The following is a 16,684-nucleotide window of genomic DNA, read 5'->3' on the forward strand; positions in this document are numbered from 1 at the left end:
TGGGCATGATCGTCGTCAGTAGAAGCGAGCGAGGCGACCCCCTCCTCCTCGGTGCCTCCGCTGCGCTCCTTCCTCTCACCGGTGGCGACGATATTTGGCAGGAGAGAGACGAGATCGGGAGCGAGGGGTCGGGAAGAGGTGGGGACGAGACGTGTTTGTCTGCGGCAGTTTATTTTTTTTCTTGAGCGGCGATGGTGGGAGCGTGGGCTGGTTTTTCGGGTTTCTCGTGCGTGCGGGATCAAAAGATTTTTTTACCGCGTGCTATCGAGGGGTGGGAGGAGGAGGTGGAACCAGCAGGCGTTCATCTGTTTTAGTCATGCTGGGTGATTCTCTAAAAACAAAAATTACGCTGGGCTGGACAACAACAAAAATGAAAAAAACAAATAAAAAAATCAACTAAGATAATGTCATGTTAGATGTGAGATAACATAGACAGACCCTTCATGATATATCTAACGATACTGATTCGGTATTGTAGTTGTTGCAATTTTGCTTCATAAGCTAGGTCAAACAAAGAGAAGTTAGATTATTATTTTTCAAAAAATAATACACATTATAATTAGGAATGGAGGGAGCATATATTTCTCTTCTAACTCCGCCACTTTTAGGACACGAAAGGATATCCGGGGGTGCTTGACCTCCAAGGGTAAATATTCGAGAAGTCTTTGTTTAACGGTCCAGACATAAACGTCGCTTTGATAGTTTGGACTTTTGGAGCTTTTAAGGTATATAATCCAATCCAATTGGCGATCATGCATGCCATTATCTTCGATGAACGCGGTGCCACCAAAGAGGAGTGGCTGCAGTGTCCTCTGTTCAAACATGGGAAACGTACCAGATGCACCGGGCTATTGGCATGATATTGCCAAGCGTGGGCAACGTGAGCACCCCCATGATTCGAATTCGAACGTGCGCATCCTCTAGCTACAGCACACTTGAACCAGGTCAATCAATCGAACCTGCGCGCGCGTAGTAATTGGCGGAAATAAACTTTTTTATCGATCTCGACGCGCGATAATGTCCATATAAGGCGGCGTTTGTTCGAACTCTTGCTACAGCACACTTGAACCTAGGACTGGCTAGCTACTAGAATCTCTATATATCGATCAATGGCGCTGAGCAGCTCGCCGTTGGCAGCAGTGATGCTGATGATGGCATTCTCTGCAGCGGCGGCGGCCGACGTGCCTTCGCCGCCGCAGAACTGCACCCGCACGTGCGGCAGCGTGAGCGTGCCGTACCCATTCGGCGTCGGTCCGGCCAGATGCTACAGGCCGGGCTTCAACCTCACCTGCGACACGAGCGGCCAGGGCACACCACGGCTGCTGCTCGGCGACGGAACGCTCCAAGTAGCGGAGATCTCCATCTACAACTCGACGGTGCATGTCATACACAACGGCGACATAAAAGTCGACGCCGTCGGCAACGGCATGTTTAGCGGCGTACTCAGCGACGACGACGGGCCCTACAGTCTGTCGTTCGGTAATGAACTCGTCGTGGTGGGCTGCAACGTCTACGCGACACTGCACGAGAAGAATACAGACGCCATTATAAGCGGTTGTGCTTCATTCTGCCCCGACGACGTCGTTATGATGTACGCTCTCCTTGCCGCAACTACCACACTAGAAACACTACTAAATTCGACCGCTCGCAAGTACTGCGACGGCATGGTTTGCTGCCAGGCGGCCATCGCCCAAACCCGTCAGAATCTACCGGGCTCCGTGCAGATCAAATGGCTCCGTCCGAACCATAAAGTGGACGAGCCAGGACCGCGTTCGCGCGTGTTCGTCGCGGAGAAAGCGTGGTTCGACCAGAAATTGGTCTATGATGGTTTAATGGCAGATCCTCCGTCAAAAGATGCAATGTCAGTTCCCATTCTTCTGGACTGGGCGGTCGTTGACGAAGAGCGCCCCCCATCAAACGAGGACAGTACGTCCTTGGGTTGCACCAGGAAAGAAGCCCTCAAGGTCTGCAAGAGCAAGAAAAGCGCCTGCAGTTCGACAGGCAGAGGGCGTCTTTGCTACTGCCAAAATGGCTACGAAGGCAATCCTTATATCGCCGATGGATGCCAAGGTTATTTAACTTGGCAGATGCATTTTCAATAAGGGGAGAATCGATTTTGGTTTCATCTCTTCCTAATCCAGTGTTGGCTGGCCATTTGTAGATATCGACGAGTGCGACCTCCCTGCAAAAGACATCGAGTGCTACGGAGAATGTACCAACACACAGGGATCCTTCGAGTGTCGTTGCCCGCAAGGAACCGTTGGCAACCATACCCTACCCAATGGCTGCGTCCAACTCCAACCTACCACCACCAAGCCTGCTGCAAAACCTGGTAAGACCCGTGTCCTAACTTTAAGAAGACCATTAGGTATTGGACTGCTGATTTTTTTGCTTTACTCCCTCCATCCCAAAATATCAAAATATTTAAAGGTTTATTAAGTTTGTCCTGAGTGGAACTTTTCTAAATTTCACCAAGTCTATAAAAAAATATACCAACATCTACAGCACCAAATTCGTTTAATTAGATTCCTTGTAAAGTATGTTTTTATACTATACATATTTCATTTTGTAGATATTAGTATTTTTTTTATAAACTTGGTCAAACTTAACAAAGTTCGACTTAGGACAAGCATAGAACTTTAAATATTTTGGAACAGAGAGGAAGTATTGGACTAAGCAGAGGCCATCCAATCAAACAGACGCCACATTCGCCCGATCTGGTAGTAAGCTCGCAGGGGTGGTTTGCTGGATTGTAGCGTTAATTGCCTGCTGCGACATGGGTAATCCTATATACATAAAAGAGGCATCCTTACTAACTTATTTATCTCAACATGCCAATAAATCAAAATATAAGTGCATGCATGTCACCGCATATACATTTATGAATAGGAGAAGGCCCACCTCAACATGCAATCATGCATGGGAAAAGACCCACCACAATATTCAATCATGCATGAAAAATGTTTTCCATTCAAATATCTACTTACATTAAAAAGAATGTAAGAACTATATATGGTCAAATATAGTAAGTCATATGTATTTTAATTTTAGTTCTTACATTACCAACCCAAATTTTCATCAATCAATTCCCGCAGAAATGCTTGGAGTATACTCTAGTTGCTACATGTGCATGAGCCACGTGATAGTTATTTTTTTTTCCGGGATGGGCTTGACGGTAGTTAGTTTTCATCGATTTTTTTGTTACTAACTACTTCAGAGAATTTCTTACAAGAATCATTCAATATCCATATTTACTGGAGATAATTTACATCGTTATTCCATGGCAACATGGCTTTACCATGCAGACATCCTTTTTTACTGGATGGAAGCACACAATTCAACTAAATATGGTACAATAATTATGTTTTACGGGAGACATATTTTAGTGAAACATAGCTTGTGTGCCATGGAAACATTACTTTGGCCAATTGAAGTATATGGCGATGTAGACACATTTTAGTACGACATATCTTGCATATAATAATTTACTATATGGTGTGGTAGAAATGTAATGTTCAACAGAAGCATTTGATCCATGCTATATTATTTATAGCTTTGGAAACAATTTTCATATAATGGAAACATTTGCTTCGCAGAGAAATCACATGGAAGCAGAACAATAACGATCAAGCGTCAAGCAAATTAATCCGTTATAAGTGCAATATTACAACTCATTTTTAAAGATGATTACAACAATACTATTTACTAGCTGGTCATGGGTATGACCCAATTGTTCCGTGGATAGTAAATAGTGCAACGGAAATAATGATCAAGAAAAGAAGCATACACTTACAATGGTTGACGCAAAACAATCACTACGATAGAAACATATGCAAGAAATAAAAGTAGGAAACATGGATTCTTGGAAGAAATAGCTTCATTTTCTATGTCAACATGTATAAAACACACTCAAGGCATCGATTTTTATGATTGGTAGCATGATTGGTGCTGAAAAATTGTGTTTAGCGAAAAATTAAGAACATAGAATCCATTGATTATCTAACATAAACGCATGTTGTTTTTAATATAATCATCAACATGAATGTGATAAACTATTCCATAAACCAAATAAAATAAAATTGGCAAGCTGATTGTGGACTATTGCCACAAGCTATCTGGAGTAAGTACAATACACAAGAAGCACGCATATTTGGAAACATCAATTTAATGCAATCAAACTATAAAAAGTGTAAGGTTGGTTAAAGGAAAATGACGCAAACTCTACACAGAGAAGAAGCACATGTATGATATATATGAAGTACAGACATTTGGGAACAATATATTCATGTAATGCAACACAACAAAAGGGGGCAATTATTACAATGGGAAGAAGATGTCGAACCTAAAAAGCACTATTGTATTGCCAATTCATCTAGATGTACGATACATATATGTGCAGCACTTAATATTTATAGCAAAATAAAATTGCAATCACAACACATGCGAGACCTAATGGAGTATTAGAAATCTAAAAAGGGAAATTAACATCCTTGCCTCAGAGATGTATGTGACAGATAATTCTACCATATGATTTTCAAGTTGCAACAGAGCTTATTTTGTACATGAATGGCGCTAAAATTATAGTGAGTTCTTGTGCGCAATCACATAACTTACGCGCCATTTTTTTGATAATGTGATTGCATATCAAGAATGGAAATTAGCTTTCAAGTAAGTCGAGTCAATAAGACGGGGGGGGGGGGGGGGGGGGGGCAGTTGAGACTCAGGTAAAACCGATGAAACAAAACTAGATATGGAAGCGAAAAATATCAAAACGGGGGTGGGGCGTACTTAGGAGATTGGGACAAAGTGAAAGGGGAAACACTATTTTTGTGTAGGAAGCTATAAATAATACGTTGGTCAAAATTTGAAAGTCCAGGCATGCATGTCTAGACATTACTTTTCTATTTGGGGGGGGGGGGGGGGGGGGGGGGGGGGGTGTATTATTTACAAGTGGAAACTCCAGACATGTCTAAGACATTATTTTTTTAGCACTACTATAGGGACGATAAGTTTTTGGCCGATCTGCACACGATGGGGCGAATCAGCCATTAGATTGCAGCATATTACTAATCACCGCCGTTGGAAGCATGAATCGTTCATAGACCGTCGTGTACAGATCACTTTTGTTTTTGTTTTTTGTGATCGTAGGGAGCATTATTTAAATGGAAAATATGCTCATAATCTAGAACTTCAACTTGAGGACACAGAGCATGTTGTGTATTACACCCAAAATGTACCATGTGTGTTGCTACAACAATTGGTTCTGATATATTCCATAGAGATTTTTTGTTATGAAACATGAATAGTTGGATTAATAATATGAGAACAAAAACTAAATATAATATATAATTTTATTTTATTTTTCTATTTTTATAAATACTTATTTAATATAACTAGCATACATGGTGGCGTGTTTAGGCAGGCCTTTTCTCATGCGTTGTGGGATGTTGAGGTGACAGGATTACATGCTAAGAAATAGTTTAGTGGTGATTACCTATTTAGTTATGTAGGATATTTGGTAGAAGTCTGACACTCGACATGTGTAGTTCACTAAAATAATGACATGCATATTTTTTCAGGTTTATTAATCGGGATAGGACTTGGCAGTGGTGCAGGAGTTATTCTTTTTATTCTCACAATATTCTTCATGGTGCAAAAGATTAAACATCAGAGGGCCAAAAAGTTGAGACATAAATTTTTTGAGCAAAATCGTGGACAATTATTGCAACAACTAGTAGCGCAAAGAGCTGATATTGCAGAAAGAATGATCATAGCATTAGAAGAGCTGGAGAAGGCAACAAACAATTTTGATAAATCTCGGGAGCTTGGTGGGGGAGGGCATGGTACTGTTTACAAAGGGATTTTATCAGATCTACATGTAGTAGCAATCAAGAAACCAAAGGTGGTGGTTCAAAAAGAGATTGATGAGTTTATCAACGAGGTTGCTATCTTGTCCCAAGTCAACCATAGAAATGTGGTGAAACTCTATGGTTGTTGTCTTGAAACGGAAGTTCCAATGTTGGTTTACGAATTTGTATCCAATGGGACCCTTTATGACCATCTTCATTCAAGGTCACTATCATGGGGACATAGGCTACGTATAGCAGTTGAAACAACCAAATCTCTTGCTTATCTTCACTTGTCTGTTTCGATACCTATCATCCATAGAGATATCAAGTCCGTTAATATACTTTTGGACGATACTCTAACAGCAAAGGTAGCAGACTTTGGAGCTTCAAGGTACATTCCAGTGGAGCAATCAGGGGTAACAACAATGGTGCAAGGTACAATAGGATACTTAGATCCTATGTACTTCTACACATCGCGCCTCACATATAAGAGTGACGTTTATAGCTTTGGTGTCATTCTTGTGGAACTATTGACTCGAAAGAAGCCCTTCTCATACATGTCTTCTGAAGGTGATAGTCTTGTTGCAAAATTTGTTACCCTGCTTGCGGAAGGCACTTTATTGCAGATATTAGATCCACAAGTGATCGAAGAGGGCGGGATAGAAGTTGAAGAAGTTGCCAAGCTTGCGGTAACATGTGTGAAATTAAACGAAGAGGATCGTCCAACCATGAGGTTAGTGGAAATGACACTAGACGGCCTTCAAACATCCATGGATCACATTGTAGATGGTCAAGTGGTCGGGGAATTTGAGAAGGGTGACATTGCAATAAATCCACCATCAACAAATAGTGCCGAAAGAAACAATGATGATTCAACAAGACAATACAGCTTAGTAGAAGAGTTTATGTTATCTGCAAGGTGCCCTCGATAGGTCTGCTTAAACTTGTTTTTAGAACATGTAATTTATGTAATTAATTACCAAGGATTTGTCCGCATTGTTTTGCATGATCCTTGTTTTCTACGTAACAATAATGTGAAATGCCACCAAAGGAAAACTATTTGTGAAGTGTGCCCATGAGGAATCGAAGCATTATTTCTAGATTCATGCATTTTGTTACATTTTTAAGGGAATGCATTTTGTTGCTTCTTTTAGATTGGCTTATAGTTTTATTCAAGGTTGATAATATTAAATGTACAATGTTTAGGAAAATATATCCAAGATTTTTTAAAAAAAAACTCCTATTCCTAAGATTTACAATGAAAATTCCAAAATCATCTTCTCCATGGCATCAATATTTGCAACGTGAAATAATGCCAAGGCTTCAGTCAGATCAGCACAGCGACACCACCATTCGTACACCTTCACGAACTTGACTGACTTCATAGCTTTCAGAAACCCTCTTGAATCTCCAGTCCAGAAATATGGGAAGCCATGAGCATTGAACGTACTTATGCCAAGGATAATCATCTGAAAGTACAAGTCGTCGAACCATAAGATCTTCAATAGATCGACAAAGCATGACTGCAAATTCATATTGGATTGCACCAACATAACCAAAAACACTAACACAAACTATATGAACGAATATGCGAGGATATAAACCTAAAATATGTAACTTTAGACACACCAAACCTACAGAGACACAGACTCTCTAGATCCATGGCGCTAACTGATAAGACTTCGCCACATAAGGAAAAGAATCGGAGTAGCTTTATTCTCAACACTAAATAGCATAAACTACTACAATTCAAGCTAGGGTTCGAAAACACTACCGTTTTTTCATTGATAACTACCACCATTGGGGTCGGCTGTTTCAAAATCCCAAACCGCATGTTGCTAGCGTATTAAACAGTTTCCGAACTTCCTAGGCCTGCTAGTCAGGCCACGTGGGCACGCGTGCCGACGATGCGGCCACTAACAGTGCGCTCGGAACCAGGTCATAAATACCCTGAGCTGCCGCTTTCCCCTTCACTCCCCTGCTGCCACTCCCTTTGTTCCCACTCCTCTGGCTCGCTCCACCTAGCTCGCTACCACCGCTGCCGACAGCTATGATCACCTCCCTCCCTTCCGCCTTGCCTTCCTAGAACGATGGGGAAATGAGCTCAGACGATGACTGCGAGATCACCAGCATGGACATGGGGTTTTGGGTAGGTTCTTTTCATGCCCAGAGCTAGGGTTAGGGTTCGGTGTGAGCTAGTGCTATGGATCTTGCTTACCAGTGGTTAGGGTTCTTGTTGTGTCACTGTTATGGATCTTGCTGAGTTAGGGTTGTTCATGAGTTAGGGTTAGGATTTTGTGAGCTAGCGTAAGGATTTTGTTGAGCTTGGGTTAGGGCCTTGTTGAATTGTGGATTATTGGTTAAATGTATTTTTCGATTTCATTTTGATTTGAGTGGTGATAAAATCACTTGTTGGTGGTTACATGGATGCAGGAGACCCATGACACCATTGTAGAGCCCCCTTTATGTGGCTAACTTGAGGATTTTAAACCCAAATGCATGATGCACCACATAAGGCCTATTAAGTGTGTGGATTTTGATGAAACTTTAACTGGAAGGCGTTTCTATGGATGTCTGAGTGCAGGTTATACGCCAAACCTTTCTCTCGGAGTTTTGCAACATTCTTATTAATTACATATGTAGCACATATACTGAACTCAACCTAAATGAATAGTTAACTGAAAAGACCTTTTCGTATACATTCTGTGATATTGTTTTGAAGAATTTGTATAGCATTAGTATAACTAACTAAATATCTATAAACAACAAATTCAGGAGGCAGATTCACTAATATCATTCATAGTGATGTCTGGACCTCACCTATTCCAAGTAATTCCGGTTATGTTTATTATCTTGTGAAGTTGGATGATTTTTCCAAATTTGTGTGGACCTTTCCTCCCCGCCAAAAATAATATTCCGTCTACACTCACCATATTTTTTTCTTATGTGTCTACACAGTTCGGGCCGTCCATTCATGTTTTGCAGACTAACAATGGAAAGGAGTTCGACAACCTTACCATCCGTACTCTTCTGGCATCCCATGGCACCATCTTCTGACTCACGTGTCCTTACACCTCGCCACAAAACGGCCGTGCCGGACACCTTGCCACAAAACGGTCGTGCCGAAGTGTGCTCCGCACTATTAATGATTGTGTCCGCACTCTTGTTTCATGCTCATGCTCCACCTCTTTGGCTTGATGCACTCGCCATGAAAACTCTTCTCATTAATATTCGACCTTGCCATGTTCGACAGAACTATACACAACATCTACATCTCTCTGGATCAACGCCATCTTACGATGATCTCCGGATCTTCAGCCGTTTGTGTTACCCTAGTATCACCGCCACCACTCCACATAAGCTCGCTTCGGGAACCTTGCCTTGCATTTTTCTTGGTTACCCATCCAACATGAAGGGCTATATCTGCGACGATCCGGTGTCTCACTAGGTTAGCACATCACGTCATGTTTATTTTGACGAGATGAGCTTTCCCTTTCATCAGCTTAACAGGATCGCCGAGGTGCCGCCATCATCTTAGGTGGCTCCTCGCCCAGCGACTGGTCATCTCCAGGCCGGCACTGATGCCCCACAGCCTCGCAGCCCGCGCTCCATGGCTGCTTCACCAACTACCCTGGCCGTCTTGACGCCGGTCACGCCGACTGGCTCGCCGGCCATGACAGCTGCTTCTCCGTCCACCTCGACGCTGGTCACGCCGACTGCTTCTCTGGCCACCATGACGTCGGTCACGTTGGCTGTTCTCCAGCCGCCACGACGCCCGTAACGTCGGCTGTTGTCCGGCCACCTCGACACCGACCCCACTGGGTAGTTCACCTGTCGCCTCAATGTCGGCCTGATACGTCCATTTTGCATCATGCTTTTATATCAATATTTATTGCATTATGGGCTGTTATTACACATTATATATCAATACTTATGGCTATTCTCTCTTATTCTATAAGGTTTACCATGAAGAGGGGGGAATGCTGGCAGCTGAAATTCTGGCTGGAAAAGGAGCAAACATTGGAAACCTATGCTGCACCGCTCCAAAAGACCTGAAACTCCACGAAACTTAATTTTGAATTTATTAAAGATTATTGAGCGAAAGAAACACCTCATGGGGCCCACACCCTAGCCAGGAGGGTGGGGGGCGTGCCACCCCCTACTGGGTGCGCTCCCTGTCTCCTGGGCCCCCTGGTGGCCCCCCGGTGTCCATCTTCCGCTATATGAAGGCTTTTACCCTGGAAAAAAAATCATGGGCAAGCTTACGGGACGAAACTCCGCCGCCACGAGGCGGAACCTTGGCGAAACCAATCTAGAGCTCCGACAGAGCTGTTCTGCCGGGGACACTTCCCTCCGGGAGGGGGAAATCATCACCATCGTCATCACCAACGATCCTCTCATCGGGAGGGGGTCAATCTACATCAACATATTCACCAGCACCATCTCCTCTCAAACCCTAGTTCATCTCTTGTATCCAATCTTGTATCCAAAACCACAAATTGGTACCTGTGGGTTGCTAGTAGTGTTGATTACTCCTTGTAGTTGATACTTATTGGTTTACTTGGTGGAAGATCATATGTTCAGATCCTTAATGCATATTATTACTCCTCTGATTATGAACATGAATATGCTTTGTGAGTAGTTACATTTGTTCCCGAGGACATGGGTGAAGTCTTGCTATTAATAGTCATGTGAATTTTGTATTCGTTCGATATTTTGCTGAGATGTATGTTGTCTTTCCTCTAGTGGTGTTATGTGAATGTCGACTACATGACACTTCACCATTATTGGGCCTAGAGGAAGGCATTGGGAAGTAATAAGTAGGTGATGGGTTGCTAGAGTGACAGAAGCTTAAACCCTAGTTTATGCATTGCTTCGTTAGGGGCTGATTTGGATCCATATGTTTAATGTTGTGGTTAGGTTTACCTTAATACTTTTGTTGTAGTTGCGGATGCTTGCAATAGGGGTTAATCATAAGTGGTATGATTGTCCAAGTAAGGGCAGTACCCAAGCACCGGTCCACCCATATATCAAATTATCAAAGTACCGAACGCGAATCATATGAACGTGATGAAACTAGCTTGACAATAATTCCCATGTGTCCTCGGGAGCGCTTCTCTCATTATAAGAAATTGTCCAGGCTTATCCTTTGCTACAAAAAGGATTGGGCCACCTTGCTGCACTTTATTTGCTTTCATTGCTTGTTACTCGTTACAATTTATCTTATCACAAAACTATCTATTACCTATAATTTCAGTGCTTGCAGAGAAAACCTTACTGAAAACCGCTTATCATTTCCTTCTGCTCCTCGTTGGGTTCGACACTCTTACTTATCGAAAGGACTACGATAGATCCCCTACACTTGTGGGTCATCAAGACTCTTTTCTAGCGCCGTTGCCGGGGAGAGTAGCGCTTTTGGTGAGTGGAACTTGGTAAGGAAACATTCATATAGTGTGCTGAAATTTTCTATTACTTGTTACTATGGAAACTAATCCTTTGAGGGGCTTGTTCGGGGTATCTTCACCCCGACCAGAAGAGCAAAGAGTTGCTCCTCAACCTACTGAACTTTTTGAAAATATTTACTTTGAGATTCCTTCGGGTATGATAGAGAAACTGCTAGCTAATCCATTTACAGGAGATGGAACATTGCATCCCGATTTACACCTTATCTATGTGGATGAAGTTTGTGGATTATTTAAGCTTGCAGGTATTCCCGATGATGTTGTCAAAAGGAAGGTCTTCCCTTCATCTTTGAAGGGAGATGCATTGACATGGTATAGGCTATGTGATGATACGAGATCTTGGAATTATAAACGATTGAAGTTGGAATTTCACCAGAAGTTCTATCCTATGCATCTTGTTCATCGTGATCGTAATTACATATATAATTTCTGGCCTCGCAAAGGAGAAAGCATCGCTCAAGCTTGGGGGAGGCTTAAGTCAATGTTATATTCATTCCCCAATCATGAGCTCTCCCGGGAAATGATTATTCAAAATTTTTATGCTCAGCTTTCTCTCAATGATCGCAACCTGCTCGATACTTCCTGTGCTGGTTCTTACATGCTAAAGACTATTGATTTCAAATGGGACTTATTGGAAAGAATTAAATGCAACGCTGAAGATTGGGGTTCCGACGACGCTAAGGAGTCAGGTATGACACCTAAGTTCGATTGTGTTAAATCTTTTATGGATACCGATGCCTTTCATGGATTTAGCACTAAGTATGGACTTGACTCTGAGATAGTAGCTTCTTACTGTGAATCTTTTGATACTCACGTTGATCTCCCTAAAGATAAATGGTTTAAATATAATCCTCCCGTTGAAGTGAAAGTAGTTGCACCTATTACAGTTGAAGAAAATACTATCACCTACAGTGATCCTATTATTCCTACTACTTATGTTGAGAAACCTCCTTTCCATGTTAGGATAAAGGATCATGCTAAAACTTTGACTGTTGTTCGTAAAAGTAATACTAGAACTTACACACCTCCTGAGAAAATCAAAGTTGAACCTTGTATTGCTATAGTTAAAGATCTCTTGGATGATAATTTAGATGGGCATGTTATTTATTTCTGTGAAGAAGCTGCTAATATTGCAAAACCAGATGCTAAGATACATAGACCTGTTGTAGGCATGCCTGTTATTTATGTTAAAATAGGAGATCATTTTTATCATGGCTTATGTGATATGGGTGCTAGTGCTAGTGCAATACCCTATGATTTATATAAAGAAATTTTGCATGACATTGCACCTGTTGAATTGGAAGGTATTGATGTTACTATCAAGCTTGCTAATAGAGATAGTATTTCACCAGTTGGGATTGTTAGGGATGTTGAAGTCTTGTGTGGGAAGGTTAAATACCCTGCTGATTTTCTTGTTCTTAGGTCCCCACAAGATGACTTTTGTCCCACTATATTTGGTAGACCCTTCTTGAACACTGTTAAAGCTAGGATTGATTGCGAAAAGGATGTTGTTACGATTGTCTTGGATGATATGACTCATGAGTTTAACTTTGCTAAATTTTGTAGACAACCTCGTGACAAAGAATTACCTAGTAAGGATGAAATAATTGGTCTTGCTTCCATTGCCGTACCTCCTACTGATTCGCTAGAACAATACTTGATATACCATGAAAATGATATGTTTATGAAAGAAAGAAGGGAAATAGATGAAGTGTTCCTTAAACAGGAACCTATTCTGAAACATAACCTTCCCGTTGAAATTCTAGGGGACCCCCCTCCACCCAAGGGAGATCCCGTGTTTGAGTTAAAACCATTACCTGATAATCTTAAGTATGTTTATCTTGATGAAAAGAAAATATATCCTGTTATTATTAGTGCTAACCTTTCAGAGCAGGAAGAGGAAAGATTATTGAAAACTCTAAAGAAGCACCGCGCTGCTATTGGATATACTCTGGACGATCTCAAGGGCATTAGTCCCACGTTATGTCAACACAAAATTAAAGTGGAGGAAGGTGCCAAACCAGTTAGAGATCCTCAACAAAGATTAAATCCCAAGATGAAAGAAGTGGTAAGAAAGGAGATACTAAAGCTCCTCGAGGCATGTATAATTTATCCCGTTGCTGATAGTAAATGGGTAAGCCCTGTCCATTGTGTCCCTAAAAAGGGAGGTATTACCGTTGTCCCTAATGATAAAGATGAATTGATTCCGCAAAGAATTATTACAGGTTATAGGATGGTAATCGATTTCTGTAAATTAAATAAAGCTACTATGAAACATCATTACCCTTTACCTTTTATTGATCAAATGTTAGAAAGACTATCCAAACACAGACATTTCTGCTTTCTAGATGGTTATTCTGGCTTCTCTCAAATACCTGTGTCAGCGGGGGATCAATTAAGACTACTTTTACTTGCCCTTTCGGTACTTTTGCTTATAGACGTATCCATTTTGGTTTATGTAATGCACCTGCTACCTTTCAAAGATGCATGATGGCTATATTCTCTGATTTTTGTGAAAAGATTTGTGAGGTATTCATGGATGATTTCTCTGTTTATGGATCCTCTTTTGATGATTGTTTGAGCAACCTTAATCGAGTTTTGCATAGATGCGAAGACACTAGTCTCGTCTTGAATTGGGAAAAGTGCCACTTTATGGTTAATGAAGGCATTGTCTTGGGGCACAAGATCTCCGAGAGAGGTATTAAAGTTGATAAAGCTAAAGTTGATGCTATTGAAAAGATGCCATGTCCCAAGGACATAAAAGGTATAAGAAGTTTCCTTGGTCATGCCGGTTTTTATAGGAGGTTCATTAAGGACTTTTCTAAAATCTCTAGGCCTCTGACCAATTTATTGCAAAAATATATTCCTTTTGTCTTTGATGATGATTGTGTAGAAGCATTTGAAATACTTAAGAAAGCTTTGATCACTGCACCTATTGTCCAGCCACCTGATTGGAATTTACCTTTTGAAATTATGTGTGATGCTAGTGATTATGCCGTAGGTGCTGTTCTAGGGAAAAGAGTTGATAAGAAATTTAATGTTATCCAATATGCTAGTAAGACTCTTGATACTGCCCAGAGAAATTATGCTACTATTGAAAAAGAATTCTTAGCAGTTGTGTTTGCATGTGATAAGTTTAGACCTTATATTGTTGATTCCAAAGTTACTATTCACACTGATCATGCTGCTATTAAATATCTTATGGAAAAGAAATATGCTAAGCCTAGACTCATTAGATGGGTTCTCTTACTCCAAGAATTTGATTTGCATATTATTGATAGAAAGGGAGCCGAGAACCCCGTTGCAGACAACTTGTATAGGTTAGAGAATGTTCTTGATGACCCACTGCCTATTGATGATAGCTTTCCTGATGAACAACTAACGGTCATTAATGCTTCTCGTACTGGTCCATGGTATGCTGATTATGCTAATTATATTGTTGCTAAATTTATACCACCTAGTTTCACATACCAGCAAAAGAAAAAGTTCTTTTATGATTTAAGAAATTACTTTTGGGATGACCCACATCTTTGTAAAGAAGGAGTAGATGGTGTTATTAGACGTTGTGTGCCTGAGCATGAACAGGAACAGATCCTACGCAAGTGTCACTCTGAATCATATGGAGGACACTACGCTGGAGACAAAACTGCACATAAGGTATTGCAATCCGGTTTTTATTGGCCTACTCTCTTCAAAGATGCCTGTAAGTTTGTTTTTTCTTGTGATGAATGTCAAAGAATTGGTAATATTAGTAGACGTCAAGAAATGCCTATGAACGATTCTCTTGTAATTGAACCATTTGATGTTTGGGGCTTTGATTATATGGGACCCTTTCCTGCCTCTAATGGTTATACACAAATTTTAGTTGCTGTTGATTACGTTACTAAGTGGGTAGAAGCTATTCCAACTAGTAGTGCTGATTGACGTCTACTACACAACCTTCTTCTTGTAGACGTTGTTGGGCCTGCAAGTGCACATGTTTGTAGGACAGTAGCAAATTTCCCTCAAGTGGATGACCTAAGGTTTATCAATCCGTGGGAGGCATAGGATGAAGATGGTCTATCTCAAACAACCCTGCAACCAAATAACAAAGAGTCTCTTGTGTCCCCAACACACCCAATACAATGGCAAATTGTATAGGTGCACTAGTTCGGCGAAGAGATGGTGATACAAGTGCAATATGGATGGTAGATAAAGGTATTTGTAATATGAAATTATAAAAACAGCAAGGCAACTAATGGCAAAAGTGAGCATAAATGGTATTGCAATGGTAGGAAACAAGGCCTAAGGTTCATACTTTCTCTAGTGCAAGTTCTCTCAACAATAATAACATAGATAGATCATATAAAAATCCCTCCACATGCAACAAAGAGTCACTCCAAAGCCATTAATAGCGGAGAACAAACGAAGAGATTATGGTAGGGTAGGAAACCACCTCAACGTTATACTTTCTGTTCTATCTATTCAAGAGTTCGTAGTAAAATAACATGAAGCTATTCTTTCCGCTCAATCCATCAAAGAGTTCATACTAGAATAACACCTTAAGACACAAATCAAAACAAAACCCTAATCTCACCTAGATACTCCATTGTCACCTCAAGTATCCGTGGGCATGATTATATGATAAGCATCACACAATCTCAGATTCATCTATTCAACCAACACAAAAGTACTTCAAGGAGTGCCCCAAAGTTTCTACCGGAGAGTCAAGACAAAAACGTGTGCCAACCCCTATGCATAGGTTCATGGGCGGAACCCGCAAGTTGGTCACCAAAACATACATCAAGTGGCACATGATTTCCCATTGTCACCACAGATAAGCACGACAAGACATACATCAAGTGTTCTCAAATCATTAAAAGACTCAATCTGATAAGATAACTTCAAAGGGAAAACTCAATTCATCACAAGAGAGTAGAGAGGGAGAAACATCATAAGATCCAATTATAATAGCAAAGCTCGGGATACATCAAGATCGTGCCATAGAGGGAACACGAGAGAGAACTCGAGAGAGAACTCGAGAGAGAGAGAGAGAGATCAAACACATAGCTACTGGTACATACCCTCAGCCTCGAGGGTGAACTACTCCCTCCTCGTCATGAATAGTGCCGGGATGATGAAGATGGCCACCGATGAAGGATCCCCCCTCCGGCAGGGTGCCGGGAAGGGCTCCCGAAAGGTTTCTGGTGGCTGCAGAGGCTTGCGGTGGCGGAACTCCCAATCTATCTTGATATTCAATGTTTTTAGGGTACGTAGGCTTATATAGGCAAAAGAAGTCGGTCGAGGGAGCCTCGGGGGGCCCACGAGAGGGTAGGGTGCACCCAGGGGGGTGGGCGCGCCCCCTGTCTCATGGCCTCCTTGATGATCCGCTGG

General features: G+C 41.5%; 1 protein-coding gene across 1 annotated transcript; it reads left to right on the plus strand.

Annotated features, from left to right (window-relative positions):
* Positions 1-1,109: 1,109 nt before the first annotated feature.
* On the plus strand, positions 1,110-6,781 carry LOC123156811 (wall-associated receptor kinase 5-like). Its single transcript, XM_044574995.1, has 3 exons — positions 1,110-2,070; positions 2,162-2,341; positions 5,580-6,781. Exons 1-3 carry the CDS (start codon positions 1,110-1,112, stop codon positions 6,779-6,781), a joined length of 2,343 nt encoding a protein of 780 aa, XP_044430930.1.
* The last annotated feature ends 9,903 nt before the right edge of the window (positions 6,782-16,684 follow it).

This window comes from Triticum aestivum, chromosome 7B, assembly GCF_018294505.1.
Source record: "Triticum aestivum cultivar Chinese Spring chromosome 7B, IWGSC CS RefSeq v2.1, whole genome shotgun sequence".
Taxonomy (NCBI): Eukaryota; Viridiplantae; Streptophyta; class Magnoliopsida; order Poales; family Poaceae; genus Triticum; species Triticum aestivum.

Excerpts from the sequence above, each read along its gene's own strand:
- LOC123156811 (XM_044574995.1), top strand. The coding sequence starts at position 1,110 with ATGGCGCTGAGCAGCTCGCCGTTGGCAGCAGTGATGCTGATGATGGCA. Across the intron at positions 2,071-2,161 it reads TATCGCCGATGGATGCCAAG|ATATCGACGAGTGCGACCTC; the intron begins GTTATTTAACTT and ends GGCCATTTGTAG. Across the intron at positions 2,342-5,579 it reads TGCAAAACCTGGTAAGACCC|GTTTATTAATCGGGATAGGA; the intron begins GTGTCCTAACTT and ends ATATTTTTTCAG.